Source organism: Mustelus asterias, chromosome 19, assembly GCF_964213995.1.
Source record: "Mustelus asterias chromosome 19, sMusAst1.hap1.1, whole genome shotgun sequence".
In the NCBI taxonomy this organism is placed as follows: Eukaryota; Metazoa; Chordata; class Chondrichthyes; order Carcharhiniformes; family Triakidae; genus Mustelus; species Mustelus asterias.
Window position 1 is genome coordinate 60,394,468 of NC_135819.1, and position 23,369 is coordinate 60,417,836.

The following is a 23,369-nucleotide window of genomic DNA, read 5'->3' on the forward strand; positions in this document are numbered from 1 at the left end:
CAAAATGATTCCATTGGTTGACGAGTAAAGATTTGATACAATAACACCCTTTTCCCCTATAGTATAAATTGTTGTGATACTTTCAAATTTGGCATTTTTGCATTTGTCCTGATAAGTGCAGAACAAAAACTGTATATCATTTTTAAATATGTACAATACTGGTAAATAATTTCAAGACTAAGGGGAAGCAATGGCGAAGTGGTATCGTCACTGAACTAGTAATCCAGAGATTCGTGGTAATGCTTTGAGGACCAGGTTTGAATTCCACCATGGCTGATGGTAAATTTGAATTAAATAAAAATCTGCAATAAAAGTCTAACAATGACCTTGAAACCATTGTTAACTGTGTTAAAAACCCATTTGGTTCACTCATGTACTTTTGGAGAAGGGAATCAGCCATCCTTACTGGTTTGGTCTACATGTGATTCCAGATCCACAGCAATGTGGTTGACTCTTAACTGCCATTTGAAATGGCCTAACAAGCCACTTACTTCAAGGGCAATTAGGGATGGGCAATAAATGCTGGCCCAGCCAGCGACACCCACATCCAGTGAATGAATAAAAAAAAGTGAATGGCTTAAATTTTAACATTCAAAACATTCTGGCTTGGTGTTTGTGAAACTCCCAAGAAATGGAACAGAGAGCTAGTTCAAAAGGCTGTAACAACTGAATCAGAACATCTATAGGGATCTATTAGTGTAGTTACTGTCAATGTTCAGCAGGAAGACAATATTGAAAATTGTGCCTTGGCTGAGTAATGGCACAACAGGGATGCATAATACTTCAACTATGGTTTTCTGTTTCAAATCAATATTCATGATTCTCTAAAACTACAGCTTTGTTCCTGCTGCATACCTTGTTCGCCATATCTTTTACATCATTCCTACAACCGGTCAATTGTTTTGACATACTTTTCTCTTTAGTACACCTTCTGTGCTTTCAAATAAGTGAAGTGTTTGAATTGTAGAACCTTATCTATTAGCTATGGTTTAGTTTTGGCCTTATTAATTAGGTGAAAGTAATTTAAGAATTCCTTTTTAGATCATTACTAGAAATGGTTTCTGCCTATAATTTATGTGTTGGAGTAGGAAGTATTGAATTTGCTAAAGATATGTTTTTAAGCTGTAGTCTTTTCTGTCAGGTTGGAGGATTTTGGCAGTTCTTATTCAACAGAAGCGGCACGTAGCACAGTGGTTAGCACTGCTGCTTCACAGCTCCAGGAACCTGGGTTCGATTCCCGGCTTGGGTTACTGTCTGTGTGGAGTTTGCACATTCTCCTCGTGTCTGCGTGGGTTTCCTCCGGGTGCTCCGGTTTCCTCCCACAGTCCAAAGATGTACGGGTTAGGTTGATTGGCCAGGTTAAAAATTGCCCCTCAGAGTCCTGAGATGCATAGGTTAGAGGGATTAGCGGGTAAAAATATGTGGGGGTAGGGCCTGGGTGGGATTGTGGTCAGTGCAGACTCGATGGGCCGAATGGCCTCCTTCTGCACTGTAGGGTTTCTGTGATTTCTGAGAAGCCATGATATGGAGATACTGGGGTGGGCACAGTAAGAAGTCTCACAACACCAGGGTGCTCCACTCACCTGATGAAAGAGCAGCGCTCCAAAAGCTCGTGATTCCAAATAAACCTATTGGACTTTAACCTGGTGTTGTGAGACTTCTTATTGTCCGCATTCAACAGAGTTTTTCTCCAAAGCTGACTATTTATTTGGATGTGAGGGGTATAGGAAGGATGGAAACTGATTTATCATATCCTTTAAAAAAATTTTTGTAAAGTCTGGCTGATGCCATCAGTTACTTCAAGGGACTTGGTTCACATTCTTATCTAGAGCAAAATCCTGAAGATCCTGATAGAGTGGTTTCTCAGAGGCTTTTACCCAGGGCTGAAATGGTTGCCACAAGAGGTCACAGGTTTAGGGTGCTGGGGAGTAGGTACAGAGGAGATGTTAGGGGTAAGTTTTTCACTCAGAGGGTGGTGGGTGCGTGGAATCGGCTGCCGGTAGTGGTGGTGGAGGCGGATTCGATAGGGTCTTTTAAGAAGAGACTTTTGGATAAGTTCATGGAAGTTAGTAAGATAGAGGGTTATAGGTAAGCCTAGTAGGTAGGGACATGTTCGGCGCAACTTGTGGGCCGAAGGGCCTGTTTGTGCTGTAGCTTTCCTATGTTCTATGTTCTATCCTGGGGAGACATGATTGAGGTGTATAATCAAGGATCCCACGCACCCTGGACATACTCTATTCCACACGCTTCTATCGGAAAAAAGATACAAAAGTCTGAGGTCACGTACCAACCGACTCAAGAACAGCTTCTTCCCTGCTGCCATCAGACTTTTGAATGGACCTACCATATATACACCCTAGCTATGACTGCCACACTATATTCTGCACCCTCTCCTTTCTTTCTCCCCCATGTACTCTATGAACCATATTATTTGTCTGTATAGCGCGCAAGAAACAATACTTTTCACTGTATCCCAATAAATGTGACAATAATAAATAAAAGTAAATCAAATCAAAAGTATAAGGTTATGAGGGGTATGGATAGGGTGAGCAGGGAGTAGCTATTCCCCTTGGTTGAGGGGTCAATCATGATGGGACATAGTTTTAGGGTAAAGGGCAGGAGATTCAGAGAGCATTTGAGAAAAAACTTTTTTTCACTCAGACTGTTGTAGGAATCTGGAATGTGCTACCTGGGAAGTTAGTGGAGGCTGCAAACCTTACAACTTTTAAAAAGATATTTGGATCAGTACTTGAAATATCATAACATTCAAGATTATGGGACAAGTGCAGGAAAATGGGATTAGCACACCTTTATTGTCAGTGCAGTTATTGTCAGTGCAGACTCGATGGGCTGAAGGGTCTTTTCTGCGCTCTATGACTGTCTGAAGAGGACTGATAACCTGGCAAGGATGGCCCAATAGTTCCTTTTATGAACTGAAGAGTTGTGCAGCTTGCTTTACTGTGAGGCCTCCTCTGCTGTGTCAGATCAGCATTGAGCTGTTCCTGCCTTCCAGGCCTCTTTTAGGGTGGCTCATTTAATATGACCTTACAGATGGAATACACCAGCTCCAATCATACTACTGACTCCATTGTCACAAATGAGGACTCGGTCAGCATCAGGGCAACTGTCAGCAAATCAGACATTTATGTGAAAGATTATTTGTGTCTGGTTATGCTCAATTGAGTCAGTCGGTAAGTTTCTGTTAGAAAAGTTGAGGGTGTTAATGATAGGTGTTTGCATTGGTGCATGCGTTCCATCCATTAATGGGAACCTGGGAAAATCAGCAACCTGCCAAACTGACTGAATTTCCCAGCTCTGCTAAAACTTGTGTGAGTTACCTGTATTTGTGGCCAGTATTTATAACCCTTGGGTAATATTACAGACATCCTGTGGCTTCGCGGTTAATAAGTTCAATGCAGTTGCCATTTTCACAGACATAGGCAGATTACCTTGGTTATGGATCTTAATGTAGCCATATTGTCCATATGGTGAAGTTATCTCTTCTAATGCAGGGCTCCTCATTAAGGTATTCATAGGATCTGTATAGCCTCTAATACATTTTTCAGAAGAGATAATATCTTATATGCCCATGCCTCTTCAAAAGCTTCAAAATATTTAGTAAAAGCAGAAAATGATGAAAATTCTCAACAGATCTGGCAGCATCTGTGACGAGAAACAGAGTTAGACCACGATCTTACAACCTCATCCCGCCTGACCTTCGGTGAGGCAAAGTGCTAAGATCGGGTGGGAGGCGAAAAATCAGGTTCATGCCTGGTTGTTCACCTCCCCTGATCAGAAAAGGTTTGAAGCTGAATAAAATATTTAATGATGTGCTTTGCATGTCATTAATGAGTCCCGGATGCTATTGTCCGGGCTCTCATAGCTCCACCACCTCATGAAACTCGCCCGTTTTCTCATTCGTTCGGCACTTAAGAATTTTTTTGTAAATTTCCACCCAAAATGTTTCAGGTTGACTCTTTATCAGAATCTTTTCTGTCTCTCCAGTTATTGCTCTTGAAAATTTCTTTGGGCTGTAGGCTCTAATGTAAAGCACTTCCATCAGTGCCACCTCTTTTATTTCTTCCTAAATCACACTGTGCAATAGAACATAGATCATGCTATTTGGGGATTTCAATGCTGCTGCTGCTGATTTTAATGTGTTCATATCTTCTTGGCAATATCAGCGAGCAGACAGGGGAAAGCCTGAAGTTGCATTGAGAATGTCACCCATAGCTAATCCAGAGTAGAAACCCAGGGTGGCACAGTGGTTAGCACTGCTATCTCACAGCGCCAGGAACCCGGGTTTAATTCCGGCCTCTGGTCACTGTCTGTGTGGAGTTTGCACATTCTCCCCGTGTCTGTGGATTTCCACCGGGTGCTCCGGTTTCCTCCCACAGACCACAGATGTGCAGGTTAGGTTTATTGGCCATACTAAATTGACTCTAGTGTCAGGGAATTAGCAGGGTAAATATGTGGGGTTGTGGGAATAAAGCTTGGGTGGGATTGTGGTCGGTGCAGACTCAATGGTCTCCTTCTGCATTGTAGAGATTCTATGATTCTATGAGAAATGGTCACATCCAGGACCTACCACAGGATTGCCAGTACACTCAATGATCAAAACCCAGCAAAAACATTGAGAAAAGTCAAGCTCTGTTAAAATAGGCTAAATGCCCTTCTCACACAGGGCAAGGCACCTCTTAACGGCTAACTGATTAACAGAGATCTGAGCGAAGCCCCCTGACATCACAACTAAAAATGTTGCATGACTTGGAGACCTCTAAAGATGAAATAAAGAAACATCTTATGAAAGTAAAAAAAACATGATAATGTAGAAGTATAATTTGACTATTCCTAATTTCAACACTGCAAAACGTTAAACTAGTTGATACCAATCTAACGGCTCACTGCATGTTATTTTTGTTGGTGAGCTATTATAGCCTGAAATGGCCGCAACTGTCAGTGATAAATGTTGATCGATGGAAATATTATTTCATTTCAAGCTTCGCTAAAATGAAGGGTGGTTTGAGAAATATTGTGATTTAGAATGAATATGAAAAAGTAGAGGGTATCTCACCAGCGACAGAGGTATGACAATTGATATGAAGGATTGATGATACAGCAAGTGATCTGATTATCTTGTACAGAAATGAAAGAATGTAGGGGGTTCACTATCACTGGTGAGATAATCTGTTTACTGTGTGTCAGGAGCCTAAGTGAACATGTCCATGAAATCTGGAACATTTTCTAATGCTACTGACAACTAAAATATGTTGTTCCACGTGTGCGATTTACATAAAGAACAGCAGAAGGTCTTATGTTTATATAGCATCTCTCACAAGCTTAGGATGTCCAAAAGTGCTTTGTAATCAATGAAACACACTTTGAAACATAGTCACTGCTGTAATGTAGGAAATGTATCAACCAATTTGCATAAACAAAATCCCACAAACAACTATGTGATAATGGCCAAATAATCGGTTTTTGTGATAGTGATTGAGGGATATATATTGGCCTGGACACCAGGGAAAACACCCTTGCTCTTCTTCAAAATAGTGCCATAGGTTCTTCACCCCCCATGTTAGAAAGAAGGCAGGGGCATGGTTTAACATCTCATCTGAAAGATGGCTCTTCCGAAAGGAGTGCAGCACTCCCTCAGTTCTGCACTGTAACGTCTGCCTAGATTTCTCTTCCCTCAAGGCTCTGGAGTGGGATTTGAACTCACAACATTGTTTCTCAGAAGCAAGAGGGCTGCCAACTGAACCACAGCTGACGTACACATATCAAATAGTTCTCATTTGGAAAATATCAGTTTCATGAGCTTGGCCAAATAAACGCACTTGAGATGCAGCTGTAACATTCCTACTCTTTTTTATAGAGTGTGGTAGGCTGGCTCATCATTAACAGTTAGATTTGCTGGATGGAAAAATATGGTTTTGAAGCTATGAATAAACTGAAGTGAGTCTTTAAAGGTTATAAATTTCATGTCCCAGTTAAAGCATTTCATTTGTATTTCATGTAAGCTATCATAGAAAATTTATGAAACCAGATTTAAGAGAATCTTCAAATGATTTAACATGGACGTGATGGACCGAATAGTCTCCTTCTGTGTTGTAACCATTCTATAACAGTTAGTACAGTAATTGGTAAATGATCTGGAAAATCGTTGATCTGGACTTTGCTTTAATGATCAGCTTCTGCGCCTTTGCAGTTAAATTTACCCAAAGAGTGATAAGAAGGTGGAACTCGTTGCCAAGTGGTGTGCTTGAAGCAAATAGTCCAGATGCATTTAAGGGGAAGCTAGATAAACATACAAGAGAGAAAGGATCAGAAGATTACAATGATAGATTTAGATGGAGAAAGCTGGGAGGAGGATCAAGTGGAGCATTAACACCCACATGGATTGGTTGGGCTGAAAGGCCTGTTTCTGTGCTTTATATCCTATGTAAATTAAAAAATTGTTATCAATGCTTCCCTGCTTCTCCACAGATGTTGATGTCCTCACGGATGGCCATCTGTCACTGAATTGATGAGAACTTCCATTTTACGTTACAATTTTGCTGTTAGAAACCCCTGAAAAAGTTACGTTCACTGTAAAATTAAATTAAAAGTGAAGGAAATCTGTGCCTTTTACTTATTGGTTTGCTGTCTGTGAAAATTCTTCAATGTGATTAGCTGTTTATCCTGTTTGATGGCATCACTTTTCCTGGACATCCCTTGACTTGGGGTCAGATTCAAATTAACATTGGAAAAAATGAAATTCACGGCACAGAGATCATTAAATCTTTGTGGGTGGCTTTCTCTGAGGTTAGAAGTGAGCATCATTCCTTCATCGCTGTGTATAGAATCTGAGCCATCGTGTCGTTACTGTAGGATGCCTGATAAAATATAGATATCATGAAAATGTGTTTATTTATTTCAGTATACCTGAGATGCACCTAACAAATAATTGTTTCATTTCTCACTGAGAGAACTTGTGCATTGGGCTCACGTAACCCTGAAAACATAAATGTTTAATGCAAAAATAATGGGGCACACTTGCACAATAACTTTACTCCCCATAAAACCTGGCAGAAAAAGATACATAGGTTTTGAGGACAATAACATCAAAGAAACATTAGGTTTGAATTTCCTCTTAATCTTTAACACTGTTCCCAAGTTGTAACTACTAGACCCCTATTTAGTTCATTAACATAACGCCACTCTGATACAAAAGCCTTTGAATACAGACTTTCGAACAGGCAAAAATGTACACTCATAAAATGTGAAAACTGCATGACACATTCATTCACTCTTGGTCCCTAAAATTTATTTCCGATGTTTGGTGATTTTTGTTTTTAACTTTCTCACTGAGACCTGTAATGTGTTTTATGCATCTCTTAATGCTTTATAATGGCCTCAGAATCTCTAATATTAAAATCCTCGACTTAATTCAATTTGACTTTATGGGCGGAATTTTGAGGCGAGCTGGTAACATTGCGTGAGAGCCGAGAAATCAGGATCACGCCCAATTTCTCAGCTCTCACGATCTTACCAGAACCGGATTTCCGGTGAGGTCAGCCTCTCGCTGAAAATGGGTGAGAGACTGAATAATTTATTCAAATTTATTTTAATCTTCATTTACATGGTATAAGCGAGCCCGGCATTGAATTGTCTGGGCTCACGCCTTTATCGCCTCACTGGGAGTGGGCATTATTCTGCCCACTGGGTAATGCCTGAAGGGATGGCCCGATTGGGGAGGGGGCAGTGCCCATTGCCACTCTGCAGGCAATCAGATCGGGGGGAGGGGGGCTGCTGCAAACTCTGCCTGAGATTGGACTGGGAGGTGGGGGGGGGGGGGGGGTGGAGGGGGTCCCACTCTGCATCATAATCATTGTGAGGGGGGCATGATCAGTCTGGGTGGTGGGGGCTGCGTTTCGGGTGGTGTGGGCCTCACGATCGGCCAGGGACCCCCACGATTGGGGGTGGGGGGGGAGAGTTTGTTGAGGCTGCCTGCAGCAACATGGGCCTGACAGCTCTCTCTGTCTCTGTCAGATTTCTGCTGCTGCTATTGCAGATGTGCAGAATCAGAGATCTGCGCATGTGTAATAGCTGCCTCTGCAGTTGCTACTGGACTTGTGTAGACACAGAGGCTAGCTGATGAATTAAGACCAGCCCACTGCCTGCAGCAGCCAGAAACAGTCCAGACCATTTTTCCATGGACTATGCGCACAAGATTGGGCATGAAAACTCACCCAAAAAACAAATCTGCACCTCTCCCATTTTCATGCTAGCTGGACACTTAAGAGCAGAATTCTATGAGAATGATTCTATATAATTTTTAAAAAAATTGTATGGATAATGTAAAAGAATAGTAAGAATAAAAGAAAATGACCTCATGACTGAGATCTGACTTTAATTAACTATGTATGAAAAACAATCCCAATACACTGAAATAATCAGAATCCCATCCTGAGTGCATATCCTCATCCATACATCAAATTCATGTGAAAAATTCTCATAGAGAAGGGCCCAAACACACTCAGGAATCGATTTGCCCTGTATCTGAGAGTTTGTAACCTTTTCTCTGAATGCAACCAGGAGTAATACTGAAACAAGGGGACGATTCTCATTGTGTTCCTTTTACCTGATATGGAGGGGCTTAGTTACGAGGAGAGATTGGGTAAACTGGGGTTGTTCTCCCTGGAAAGACGGAGGATGAGGGGAGACTTAATAGAGGTGTATAAAATTATGAAAGGCATAGATAGGGTGAACGGTGGGAAGCTTTTCCCCAGGTCGGTGGTGACGTTCACGAGGGGTCATAGGTTCAAGGTGAAGGGGGGAGGTTTAACACAGATATCAAAAGGACATATTTTACACAGAGGGTGGTGGGGGCCTGGAATGCGCTGCCAGGCAAGGTGGTGGAGGCGGACACACTGGGAATGTTTAAGACTTATCTAGATAGCCACATGAACGGAGTGGGAATGGAGGGATACAAAAGAATGGTCTAGTTTGGACCAGGGAGCGGCGTGGGCTTGGAGGGCCGAAGGGCCTGTTCCTGTGCTGTATTGTTCTTTGTTCTTTGTGTTTGACACTCTTTTGTCAAAATTCTTCAACAACGTACTTCATCTAGAAAGATCTGCTCATCAAATACTGCCCCCTGCCTGGTTCATTGGTCTCTATACCCTTAAATTCTCTGCTTTCTTAAAACAACAGTGTCAGGCAAACCATAGCCATCAAGAAGAGTTTCATGATTGTAAGATTTACTCCAAAAGATTTTTTAAACTTTGAGCTAGTATAATTTTGTATATCACTTGGCCACCACACCTCTACACTGTTCCGTCCAATTCAACGTATCATCTACTTTGACACCTAGACATTTGTAGTTAGTAACTATTACAATGTCCACATCATGAATCGTCACAGGAACAATATCATTAATTGGCCTTTTTTCTAACATCTATAACTAGTTCTTTTGTCTTGTTTTTGTACAATTTAAGAGAATTGTTAAAGCACCATTTTACCAATGCCTCCACCAAATCCCTATTTACTTCCTTATTCCTGATGAAATCCACAAGTCATATATCATCAGCAAACTTCAAGATCATGGTGTCTTTAAACTCTGACAATCATTTATACAGAGGATGAAAAGTAAAAGTGACAACACACAACCCTGAGGAGACCCAGAATTGCATTTACTTAATCATACAGTGGTGATTAAAGCACATAAATGATGGTTTGAAATGAATTCTCAGGATATTGAAAATTGAGAGAGCAAAAAGACACCACTCGGGCCCCCAAAAGGTTATGCTGAATTTACGCTTGTTTTACACCAGTTTTAATGCTCAGGTGTATGCAAATGAGATCTATGGGAAAGTTGCCAATGATGTGGAGATGCCCTCGGACTTGCCAGAGAAATGGTGTGCACGGCCTGAGGAACGGGTGCCCCACGCGGCGTCCGCAGACCACCGCCCCGTTCCACGGGTCCGTCAAGTGCCACTACCGTAACGCACACGGGCGCCTCGGCCTCACACGGAGGAGAGTCCAAACGGAAAGTTCTGCCAACCGACTCGCTCGGTGTCCGCCCGTGTAAATTGAGTCTGTGTCTTATAAGTTCTGTTTGTGAACAGAATTCCCACTCACCTGAAGAAGGGGCTCAGAGCCTCGAAAGCTTGTGTGGCTTTTGCTACCAAATAAACCTGTTGGACTTTAACCTGGTGTTGTTAAACTTCTTACAAAGTTGCCAATGACAAGATCTGCATAGACTTTGGTGATCCTCCAGTGTTAATCTGGGCCTATACTGAAACTCTACCTTTAACCACATTTCTCTTTGACGTGAGTTCTTGACATTGATAAAGACGTAGTTATTCCCTCACTTTGGCATTTACTGTCATCCATCACGTTCCATTTTATTTCTTATGGTAAAGCAAATTATCTACAAAACCACGAATCCTGAAACAAATGTCAATATGACGGACAGGTCAAAGTACAAGGGCACAGACATGTAAAGTTCAGTGAGGGGTGGGTGGGTGAGGGGTGGGGATTGAGCTTTGCACCCCAAAGTTGAGTAATTTTATTACTGAGAAGTTTACATTAAATTTTATGAAGGAACCATGAATTAATTAGACCTGACCTTTGGAAAATATGTACTAACACTAAATCGGTACATTATATCCACCTCTGGAGGCCAATGGTATGGGGTGGTGTTATCACTGCGTAGCAAAGATCGTCCAAAATTCAAATATCCCAAAGTGGAATTAAGAAGGTGGAACATAGTCAATATAAGTAAACTAAATTTAATTCAAAGTAAACCAATCAGGAATTTGTATCGGATTGATATCTGCATCCATTGTGTGGTCATCGCATTCTAAAGTTTGTGTTTCATAAGTGGCCAGCTTTGTGGTATGTGTTTTTTTGTCACTTTTTGATTTCTTTTTTCAGCTGCCTGCTTGATCCTTGGCTGCATGATCTTCCCAGACGGTTGGGATTCAGATGAAGTAAAGCGCATGTGTGGTGAAAAGACAGACAAGTACACACTTGGTGCCTGCTCTGTCCGCTGGGCCTACATTCTGGCTATTATTGGAATCCTTGACGCACTCATCCTTTCGTTTCTGGCATTTGTCCTAGGCAACAGGCAAGATGGCTTACTGCCAGAGGACTTCAAAGTGGATACCAAAGGTATGATTTCTTTTCACAGTCATATTAAACCACTGAGAATTATGAAGATAATTTTATTCAGTTGACCTGAATAAATATTTAAAGCATGATTTATATCCTCATGAAAGTAAATCTAAACCTAGACCACAAATACCCATTTGCTCAGTTCTGAAAATTAATTGATCCATTACTGAAAATATCTAAATGTTTTGTTTTTAAAATCCAAAATATATATCCATGAATTTTATTGCCACAATTAATATTAACAGCAAAAAAATTATAGTTCAGAGATTTGAACATCCGAGCATTAGATTTTAATAATGAACTGATAATGCAAGCCAATTGCATTAATTATAACATGTATTTCCGCACTTTCAGATTTCTTCAAAAGGAAGTTTTGTTGTTATTTTGATGTCTTTTTGGAAGAAGAATTTGATTTCTTAACTAATCTAGGTCAAACCCGTTTGGTTGCGCAATGCAATTGCAATGTTCCTTAAGATGTCGTTCTCCTACGACAATCACTGATTTATGAGGAATGTACCAGTTTCTGTTCTAATCCATTGACAAAGTATTCCTGTCATCTGGACTGACCTGTTTGGAATCGATACTAAATGTTCCGAATGTCAGGTTTCATTTGTATGAGAGGTGCCTGCAAGTTGACTAAGAAATGTGAAAACTCAACCATCTGAAAGTGTGGACCCAGTAGGTTTTCAAGTCTGTATATTTATGCAACATTTTGATTGCAGATGAAAGCTGCCAAAATGGTATAAACATCTATCGTGGAAGTGTGAAGTATGTAGTAAACGTGATGAATATTCAGGTCCTTCTTAGGAAAGTAATAAATGGAAATACAGACTAAGGATAGAATGGTAAAACAGACTTGTAATAATGGTAGAACTTCTTTCTTCGAAAAGTACTTTTTTTTTTCCAGATCATAAAATTCTTAAAACTGAGGAAAGACCGTTCAGCCCATCTATTCAATTCAGTGCCATTTCTATTACCTACTTTAAGATGGATACTAACCTATTCATTTAACCTTCTGAGGCGAGGTTTTGCAAATTGTTTTATTTGCTATTGATGGAAAAACTTTGGAATGCAAATCTACCCTTGCATCCTATCTCCTAAACCATTTTAAACAAAAAAGCTATCTTTCTTATTATTATTAATTGTGTAGAGCCTGTGGTCCACAACAATATTCAGTAAGGGTTAGCATTTTGCTTTCCTTCAGTTACAATCAAATTCACCTCTCCCAAGGTGAGCTTCTATAACTAATTAATTACCTAAAGTGTACCTGCATTCAGCCTTCTAAGCCTGAGGGTTAAGGAGATGTACTATAACCAATCACCTATTTTAATTAAATTCCATCTCTGTCTGGATGGATGTCCAGTTCATATATAAAGACCATACAATAAACCAAATTGTTTGTTCTTCAACTCAATAATGATTCAAGGGCTCCTACAATATTTTGATCACATACCTTTTTCACAGAAAGCATAGCAATTAAAACTTATACTATTCCTGAGTAATACAGAAAAACACATTTGTACTATTCCCAAATTAGTTATTATCGAAGAGGATTTTTTTCTCTATTAAGGAGTGTGGTTATTTTAGTCCTTATTTAATTGCTGAAATATTAGGAGCATTTTAAGTCCAGGAACTGAAATTCTGTATTGTTGACATGAAAATATGAGCAAAAGCTCGTAGATAATTTGAGATGAAAATCTGAACATTACTTTTGAAAACTAGTGCAGATAATGTTAAGTCACGCCTTTCTCCCCCTCTTTTTGGCCTTAGGAGAAGAATAATGTTCAATAAATTAAAAATTTGTTTAATACTTCACCCATTAAACAGCAGTTTAGTTGTCAGCTTTTGATAGGTCTTAGGGTAAATTTTCTGGTCAATAACACAAGATTTTGGGGTGTAATGTGGGCATTATTGATCGTTTGAGTGTGGTTACAATAGGTCTAGGAGGCCAGTTTGTGGGTAAGACCAAAATGAAGTTATGATGTTGTGCATCAGTTATGATGATTACATCAGTTCAGCACAATTTCCAGTATGTCCACACAGTCCTTTTGTCCTGAGATGCAAGGGACTGAGATGTGTACATTGTGAATTTTAGAGGTCCACAAGAAGATTGTTAGGCCACTTTAGGTTTTCTGGAATCCTGGTGGCAGTTGTGCCACCGTCTCTTTTTGTACAACAGATCCAATATTGCTACAATGGTTTTCCCGATGGAAATTCTCCTGCGTTTTGAAGGAACAAGATGGTGAAGTCAGGCTGCACCAGAAACTTTTTGCACCCACCTGATCTATTTGACACCAGAGCCTTTGGACAGAGGTGCACAAACCTCTATTAGTCATAGAAACAGTGCCTGCAGTGACTACAATTCATGAAATATTCTGTGATGTCTGAACTAAAACCCAGCTCTGTCATAGGAACGACATTGCTGGTCGCTGCTGAAATCACAACTACCCTTATTTTTGGTGCTTTGGGGTAGTTTTAGGTTTCCCATTGGTAACTTCACCAACAGCCATTCAGTTAGATGTGTTAAGCAAGTAACCTATGTAAAACAATTCCATTTATCTTCTCCACAGAGAGCCAGGAAAGACTGCAGTTCTATAGAATGGCAGGTTTCTGAATGTCCATGGGGTTATAGATTGTAAACACAGTAAGAAGTTTAACAACACCAGGTTAAAGTCCAACAGGTTTATTTGGTAGCAAAAGCCACTAGCTTTCAGAGCCTTAAGCTCCTTCTTCAGGTGAGTGGGAATTCTGTTCACAAACAGGGCATATAAAGACACAAACTCAATTTACAGAATAATGGTTGGGATGCGAATACTTACAGCTAATCAAATCTTAAAGGTACAAACAATGTGAGAGGAGAGAGCATTAAGACAGGTTAAAGAGATGTGTATTGTTTCCAGACAGGACAGCCAGTGAGCCTCTGCAGGTCCAGGCAAGCTGTGGGGGTTACAAATAGTGTGACATGAACCCAATATCCCGGTTGAAGCCATCCTCATGTGTGCGGAATTTGGCTATCACTTTCTGCTCAGCAACTCTGCGCCGTCGTGTGTCGTGAAGGCCGCCTTGGGGAACGCTTACCCTAATATCAGAGGCCGAATGCCCGTGACCACTGAAGTGCTCCCCAACAGGAAGAGAACAGTCTTGCCTGGTGATTGTCGAGTGGTGTTCATTCATCCATTGTCGCAGCGTCTGCATGGTTTCCCCAATGTACCATGCCTCGGGACATCCTTTCCTGCAGCGTATCAGGTAGACAACGTTGGCCGAGTTGCAAGAGTATGTACTGTGTACCTGGTGGATGGTGTTCTCACGTGAGATGATGGCATCTGCGTCGATGATCCGGCACGTCTTGCAGAGGTTGCTGTGGCAGGGTTTTGTGGTGTTGTGGTCACTGTTCTCCTGAAGGCTGGGTAGTTTGCTGCGGACAATGGTCTGTTTGAGGTTGTGCAGTTGTTTGAAGGCAACAAGTGGGGGTGTGGGGATGGCCTTGGCGAGATGTTCGTCTTCGTCAATGACATGTTGAAGGCTCCGGAGGAGATGCCATAGCTTCTCCGCTCCGGGGAAGTACTGGACGACGAAGGATACTCTGTCCACCGTGTCCTGTGTTTGTCTTCTGAGGAGGTCGGTGCGGTTTTTCGCTGTGGCCCGTCGGAACTGTCGATCGATGAGTCGAGTATCCTGTTCTTATGAGGGCATCTTTCAGTGTCTGGAGGTGTCTGTTGCGATCCTCCTCATCCGAGCAGATCCTGTGTATACGGAGGGCTTGTCCGTAGGGGAAGGCTTCTTTAATGTGTTTAGGGTGGAAGCTGGAGAAGTGGAGCATCGTGAGGTTATCCGTGGGCTTGCGGTATAGTGAGGTGCTGAGGTGACCATCCTTAATGGAGAGTAGTCCATGGTGAGTCTGATGGTGGGATGGAACTTGTTGATGTCATCATATAGTTATTTCAGTGATTGTTCACCATGAGTCCAAAGGAAGAAAATGTTATCGATGTATCTAGTGTATAGCATCGGTTGAAGGTCCTGTGCAATGAAGAAGTCTTGTTCGAACCTGTGCATGAAGATGTTGGCATATTGAGGTGCGAATTTGGTCCCCGTGGCCGTTCCGTGTGTCTGGATGAAAAACTGGTTGTTGAAGGTGAAGACATTGTGGTCCAGGATGAAGCGGATGAGTTGTAAAATTGCATCTGGAAACTGGCAGTTGTCGGCGCTGAGCACTGAGGCCGTTGCAGCAATGCCATCATCGTGGGGGATGCTGGTGTAGAGTGCCGAGACATCCATTGTGACGAGGAGTGCTCCTGGTTCAACTGCTCCATGTGTGCCGAGTTTCTGTAGGAAGTCCGTAGTGTCGTGACAAAAGCTGGGGGTTCTTTGTACAATGGGTTTCAGGATGCCCTTGACATTGCCGGAGAGGTTCTCGCACAGGGTCCCATTGCCCAATACAATGGGACGGCCGGGTGTGTTTGCCTTGTGTATCATCGGGAGGCTTCAGGAGATTGTAAGCCATACATGCTCTCTTATACACTGCCATTATTTACGTAAATAAGAGAGGATTTCATTCTCTCGGTGTTGAACACATTTGAAATCTAGTCTAGTTTATGCAAATTAACGCTTGCTTGTCAGGCACACATTGTAATGCTGTAATTTTAAGGAATCATATTTCACATATGAGACCAACTCTCAGGGTAGCTTATTAGAATTTGAGGCTCTCTAGAGCCATACATAACAGCTGTTTGGTAGCCCAGGATACCAGCGAAGCAGAATTATAATGATTTGCTGAATTCACAAGAATTATCAATGAGCCTATGTGATGAAAGTGTGCAAATAATATGTGCATATATATTTATATATATATAAAATGCACACAGTGTTTTTATGTTTCAGGAAAATATTTTCAAGTTCAGCTTTCTTCTACATGTAATCAGTCTGGAAGGAATATAGCTCCAATGCCGGGGAAACAAGATAATTACTAACTTCAACCTTGCAAATGGTTATATTATGTTAAGTAGGGTTAATGGACTTTTGTTTACTTCAAGTTTCCCTGAGATTTCAGATTAGAGTGATTGATAGGGTCATATGATGTTGTGGTTTATGTGCAGTCCTGAATCTGTGGCAGAAAAAGAAACAGGTTTTTGCAGAAAAGGAGTAGGAGTTTGGCTGTTCTGGTTGAAGTTAAGAGTTTTGCAGGCTTCTGAAAGCTCATTATCTCTCTGAAAACTCCACGGTTGTATACGCTCATCATAAGTATATTTGTGATTGCTAACTATATTTAAAGTGGGTTTTAAGTCTGTAAGAAGAATGTTATTTATTTGGAACTAAAATGCTGATAAGTTAGAAATGAGTTGTTTCTTTTCATGTTTTAAGATTGTTCAACTGTTAAGAATGAAGCTGTTTCATTTTGTTGGGAGCTATAGTATCATAGAATCCCTACAGTGCAGAAGAGGCCATTCAACCCAACTCTCTGACAGATTATTTTACCAATACCTTATCCCTGTAACCCCACACATTTTCCCATGGCTAATCCATCTAACCTACACATCTTGGGACACTAAGGGGCAATTTACCATGGCCAATCCACCTAACTTGCACATCTTTGGACTTAATATACTTAAACTATGCTATGAATGAAGCTTGCTTTGATAAAAGATTCCTAAGTTGTCAATGGAACTACTCTTGGAGCGAATTATCTTTCCCTCATATGCCAAAATAGAAAAATTGTTGGGGTCTAGTTTGGCTTCATAATATACTTTAGGGTTCTGGTATGGGACCCTAATACATATCAATGCATGTTGAAACAGAGCTTCAGGAACTTGGTTTGAACTGGGCATGTCCTCCAAGTAAGGTTTCAAGGGTTATTCTTATTTGCTGCACTCGAGACATCTTTGCTCTGCAATAAGTTATCTTCAAGGAAGTCCTGGAGGAGAAAGGACCACAAGAGCATAAAATGGGCAGCCAGGAGAAGCATGCAGGGGCTGCAAATCAGAATCCAATGGCATTGCTGGAATAATTCTGCAAACTGTCTGCAGAAGATCTGTTAGCTTGGAAATGTGACCACTGTGTTAACAGTCTTGTCTACAGTTTCCCATGTCCTTAAAAATGTACCTTATTCTACACTGCATTAAATCACATTCATGCCCTCCACTAAAGTAGGCCCACAAACTATTAAGAATGCTCAGTGCACTGATTTCATATAACCAAGATTTTATTTTCAGATATAAAAATTTACACAGAAATCACAAAACGGAAACAAGCCAGTTTGTTTAGAAGCCCTTAAGTAAAGTAAAGTTTATTTATTAGTCACAAATAGTGATGCGCGACAATCAAGCACGTGGAACAAGGCTTCAGTATTGAAGGCTTTTATTGTCTAACAATGGAACTACTAACACGAATACACCAGTTCAGACTGAAGGGGTCCTGCCGGAGCAGAGGGTCTTATACCTCGCCACCGGAGGCGGGGCCCCACCGGGATGTGCCATGATAACACTTATAACAGGTAAACACCCTAACCCAACAACATTGTACAACCCCCACAGTGACAACACCCTAGCCCAACAGTAACATAATAACAACCCCCAGTGGTGAACCAACGATGGTTCACCACAAATAGGCTTACATTAACACTGCAATGAAGTTAAAGTGAAATTCCCCTAGTCGCCATACTCCGGCACCTGTTCGGGTAAATGCACCTAACCAGCACATCTTTCAACCTGTGGGAGGAAACCGGAGCACCCAGAGGAAATCCACGCAGACATGGGGAGAACATGCAAACTCCTCACAGACAGTGAACCAAGCCAGGAATCGAACCCGGGTCCCTGACGCTGAGGCAGCAGTGCTAACCAATGTGCCGCCCATGGTGGTGCTTAACCTCCACATGGCAGTTTAGTTCCTGGACCCAGCTCCTGGATTGTGCTCTTTACTGTTTATTTTTAAATAGTTCCAAGATTTACAGTTATACTGTGTATGACTACAAAGACTTCTACAGACCTACTGAACTGTAGTCAACACCCTACAACACGGCAGTAGCTTGTGAAAATACCCAAAACCTCTCAAAAAAATAAAACCTCACTGATGCAACTGGAAACAAATTGCTAGAAGATAGATAAAATTTAACAAAGTGTTCTGACCTGAGAATAAACTCTAGAAGTTTCTTTGGTCAGAACATTGAATACAGGAGTTCGGATGTTTTGTATAAGTTGTACAAGATATTAGTAGGGCCACACTTGGAATACTGTGTACAGTTCTGGTCATCCTATTATAGAAAGGATATTATTAAACTACAAAGAGTGCAGAAAAGATTTACTAGAACGCTACCGAGACTTGATAAAAGCAAATTACTACGGATGCTGGAATTTGAAACCAAAAAAGAAAATGCTGGAAAATCTCAGCAGGTCTGGCAGCATCTGTAAGGAGAGAAAAGAGCTGAGATTGCGAGTTCAGATGACCCTTTGTCAAAGCTAAAAACTTTGGCAAAGGGTCATCTGGACTCAAAACGTCAGCTCTTTTCTCTCCTTACAGGTGCTGCCAGACCTGCTGAGATTTTCCAACATTTTCTCATTTGCGACCGAGATTGATGGTTTGAATTATAAGGAGAGGCTGGATAGACTAGGACTTTTTTCCCTGGAGCACAGGAGGCTTAGTGGTGACCTTATAGAGGTCTATAGATAAGGTAGCTAGTCAACATCTTTTCCCGAATGTAGGGGAGTCTAAAACTAGAGGGCATAGGTTTAAGGTGAGACAGGAGAAATACAAAAGGGTCCAGAAGGCAAATTTTTTCACTCAGAGGGTGGTGAGTATCTGGAACAAGCTGCCAGAGGTAGTAGAGGTGGGTACAATTTTGTCTTTTAAAAGAACATTTAGACAATTACATGGGTATAGAGGGATCTGGGCCAAATGCGGGCAATTGGGACTAGCTTAGTGGTAAAAACTGGGCAGTATGGACATGTTGGGTCAAAGGGTCTGTTTCCATGCTGTAAACCTCTATGACTCTATCTAAGCTGAGGCGCAAAGGAAAAATCTCCAGGAAAAAAGCTCTAAAGAAAGGCTTGGAAGCTAAAGGCAGGAATTTAAAATTCCTTACTGCAGCAGAAGACTCTCATTTAGAAGTCCAGCGTCACATTTCAGAGCACAGAGTCAGCAGACCTAACAAGAGTGAGCCGAATCTTTTAAAATTACAGGCTACAACAAGTCCTTAGAAATCTTTAAAAATTTCAGAGTCAGAAGTCCAGTTCGAAAAGAGCCATCTCTAAAAACCCAATCCCCTAGACAGTGCCCAAGCTCACTCCACAAGTATATATTTGAATAATTAATTGAATACTCTAGGAGAGTAACTATTTAAAACCCAGCTAAAGGCAAGCAAAAGCAGGGATTCAATGAATTCACAACTTAAAAACAAAAAGCTGAGAGAGCGAACTCTGCAGGCAGCTGTTCCAGGCAGTCATTGTTGAAATTTATATTTTCAAGCTGACTGCAATCGCCGTTGTAGTGGAGCCGGCCAAAACTGGCAAGTGCGGGAAATCCCTTTGTCAGCAACAGGTCCACAGCTGGCACCATGGCACTCGATGGCTGAGCTCGATTGAAGGAAGGAAAAAGTTTTAACACTGAAGGCAGAGCTTAGTAATTGCCTTCCAAAATATTTTACCTGATTTTTAAAATCCACTCGATGGCCCAGGCCTCTTGTTTTAAAGGTATTCTGCAGAAAGAATACATTTTTTAATGTTTTAGTCAGCGCAATGGGAGCTTCCAAAACCTGACCAGAATGGGAAGACAATGAGCAGAAAAATTCAGTGGTTCACATGATCTAACTTTAAAAGAAAAATTTAAGGAGGTGCTCACCTGTTATGAAAACAGCCATGAACAATTTCAACTTATCCAAGGGCCAAACGCAATGGGAATAGAATAGAATTTCTAAACTACCAGAGTACATCAGGTAGAGGTAGGAAGTCAGCAAAAGTCCAGATTAATACCTTTTCATAATGGTTTAATGAACTAATGAAAGAAGGAATCCCTAATGCAAGGCATTGATTGAAGCCTTAACCAACTTAGATTAAATATTCAAAGCCTTTGATGAATATTTTATTCTTCAGGTTGTGGAGGGCACAGAGCTTTAAAAGAGTGATAGAAAACCCCCAGTAAAGCTATTCAAGGGAAAAAAAGACATTACTTGAGAAACACAAAACATTATTCAAACTGCAACAGCAGGTTGTGTTCACTAAAATGAACTTACTTCAGAAAGTAAATCAAACAAAATGGTTTAATAAAGAACCTTCATTACTCCAACACTTGAGGACACACCCTGGACCATACAAGTTCCCCCCATTCCCAAACTGCTTCTTATTCATACTGGGTCAGCTGACCACCACATCATTTTGTCATTGGTTACATTGTCTACTAGGTCAGCTGGTCAGCTGACCCTCACAGCATGTTACCATTGGTTACATTATAACAGATCCGATGTTATCATTGGTTACATTCTAACAGGTTGCAGTGCAGAGCAACCAGCTGACTGTGAATGAAGGAAAGCTATCTGATGAAGTTCAAAATACACCAACCTGCAAAAGCAAATTGAAGCAGGTGTTTGGAAAATGCAACTAGAAGTTCAGCCAAACACAATAGCAGGCAGGAGATGCACTCAAATAAGTTGTGGCTCTGAATGATTATTTGAGGAATCAATATGTGTCCCTGGGAATATAAGAGTTAAAACGGAGGTCAAATATTACTTCAAAAAAGCTGTGTTAGAACTGTCAGCAGTCACAAAGCAGTGCACTGAAGCACAGAGTGAGAAGGCAAGAGCCTAACAGGAAAATAAACATTTGAAACAACAGCTAATTGTCCTTCATGATCAAATTCAAAAACAATACATAATCCTTTAGCAGCGTAAAGAGTTAAAAAGTAGAATGAATAGCAGAATGAAGGGACAGAAAAACAAACTTAAGATTCTCTAAGGGGGCGATTTTACCATTGGTTTTCTAAGTGCTGGGTGGGTGTGAACCTGGGAGAGTTTCAGATCCATCTTTTGGGTGTGTTTTCAGGCCCCCCGCCCTCCCCATTATGCACTCTGCCTGCAAAGATTTGAGCAAGTCTGCTGCTTGCTGCAGAAACCTGGGGGTGGGGCTTAATGCCCCCGAAATCCTGCAGAGGAAGGCAGTGCGCATGTGCAGGCCTCTGATGCTACACATGTACATTAACAGTAGCAGGCATCTAACAGGAAAGAGAGAGCTGTCAAGCCCTGCTAGTGCAGGCTGCCTGAAGCAGCTTGCCCCCCCCCACCCTCGGCCCGAGACACAGCCCCCGCTAGCCACCCCTTGCTGCCCAGACCAATCACAGACCCGCTGCCCTCCCCCCACTGATCCCTGCAGAATGGCAGCGGGCTCCTCATTAGCCCCTCCCCCCATTGGCCCCTCGCCCTGGCCCTGCCCGGTGGGCATTGCCCAGGGGCCAGGGTGGCACTGTCAGTCTGACACTGCCCAAAGGGCACAATCCCATGCCCTCGGCCTCGCCCAGGGGGCCTCAGTGGCCTCTGGTTCCACCAGCGAGGCCAAATCAACTGCTCCCTGTTCATGCGGAGCATGTCCATTCCTCGCCGGCGAGAACCTTTCCCAGCAAGGTCATAAAGGGGGTCGGACCCTGACGATTGAGCGCTGGGATTCCTAAGCAGATGTAAAACTGCATTAAAATAAATTTACATGCATTAACCTGCCTTTCGCCCATTTCCGGTGAGAGGCTGACCGTGCTGGAAATCCGGCGCTCGGAAAATGGCGCCAGTCGTGAAAACCAGCGCCAATCACGCTAAGCGCTTTATGTCCCACTGCGTCCACCCAAAAATGAGCACCACGCAATGGTAAAATCGCCCCCTAAGTTACAAGGAATCTCAAGATGAAGTAATTACACTTTGCAATGAAAAGGAAAACCTACTGCAGGATCTTCAAGCTACATGGATCCCTCAGGTCAAAGTGTGTTCCTCTGGAAAATTATGAAGTGAAGCAGATTTAATTTAATGTCACTCCGAAGGAACTGAAGAACCAGTTGGCAGAGAAGACTCAGGAATGTTCAATATTCTTGGAGGAAGCCTGGAGTAGAAGAAAGAGACCACAGAGCTAAGGAATAAAACTTAGGAAAACATTATTTCCAAAGAGATATATGAAGAGATGAAAATTAAGAACCTAGAATGGTGGGTGCAAATAGAACTTCTCACAAAAGAGCATGAAGAGTCTCAGAATCATTGGCAGTAAGCAGTTACAGAACGTGAGCTTGAAGGATAGTGCAGAGGGATTGTGCTCTGCTAAAGGAGAGTTTATTGGAGTAGAGAACAGTTTTCACATACGAAAGATGAGTCTGTAAAGGAAAAACCGGTGAGAACACTGGAATGTCACACAGAAAGTGGAAGACTTGAAAAAGGACTGGAAATGGTTAAGTGCTAAACTTGTAGAAGCACATTCAACAAAAATAGATCTTCAATTAAAATTTGATGAACTTCAAGCATCAAGAGTGTCCAGTAGGCATCGTGCAAAATGCCTGGAACAGAAGAATTGCTGATGCTTCAGAACAGTTGCCTGAAAGCAGAACTAACAACCAAAACTGATGGCCCAATTTGATCAGCATGAAGGTTGAGATGCACAATATGAAATAACAAATCCAGACTTTGAAAGTGCATGTGAGAAGTTCTAGGAAACAGATTGATAATATAACGAATGAATTGAAAGAGTCCAAGGAGAAGTCAGTGACCGTGGAAGAAACATTCCAAACAGAATGGCCTGCTGAAGTTGTCACACTTTTATAGAAGAGTTCCTCACATAACCTTGAAACAGAGTCGTTGCTGAGCTGAATGAAAAGATTAATAAACTCGAAAAACAACCGGGAAAGAAGAAATCACTTAAATTTAGGTAAAATTGTGAAACAAGTAGGAATGAGGATTCCAGGATTGAAATGTAAACATTGTGACGACCCACACAGTGACAGAAAGAGCAAAATAAGCAATAAGGAGATGAGCACAATATTTGTCCAACAAGTCAGAGTAGCAGCCACAGACAGCACAACAGCTGAACTGACCAAATATGGTTCAACATAAAAAAATGGAAAGGAAAAGATCAGACATACCCAGAGCCCAGAACAACCTCATAATCTATAAGAAGAACCAGCAGCGACAGAGCCTTCTACTCCTCACATAGTGGTATGAATAAGGTATGGCAGGGTGTTAATGTCTCCTGACCGCCTAAACCTTT

The 23,369-nt window shown here is 41.6% G+C and overlaps 1 protein-coding gene across 1 annotated transcript in view; it reads left to right on the forward strand.

Annotated features, from left to right (window-relative positions):
* The window catches only part of lhfpl3 (LHFPL tetraspan subfamily member 3), a 277,200-nt gene that overhangs the window by 199,333 nt on the left and 54,498 nt on the right, over positions 1-23,369 (forward strand). Inside the window, exon 2 of the mRNA XM_078235654.1 lies at positions 10,918-11,154. Within this exon, the coding sequence (XP_078091780.1) occupies positions 10,918-11,154 (237 nt within the window). The remainder of the gene's footprint in view (positions 1-10,917; positions 11,155-23,369) is intronic.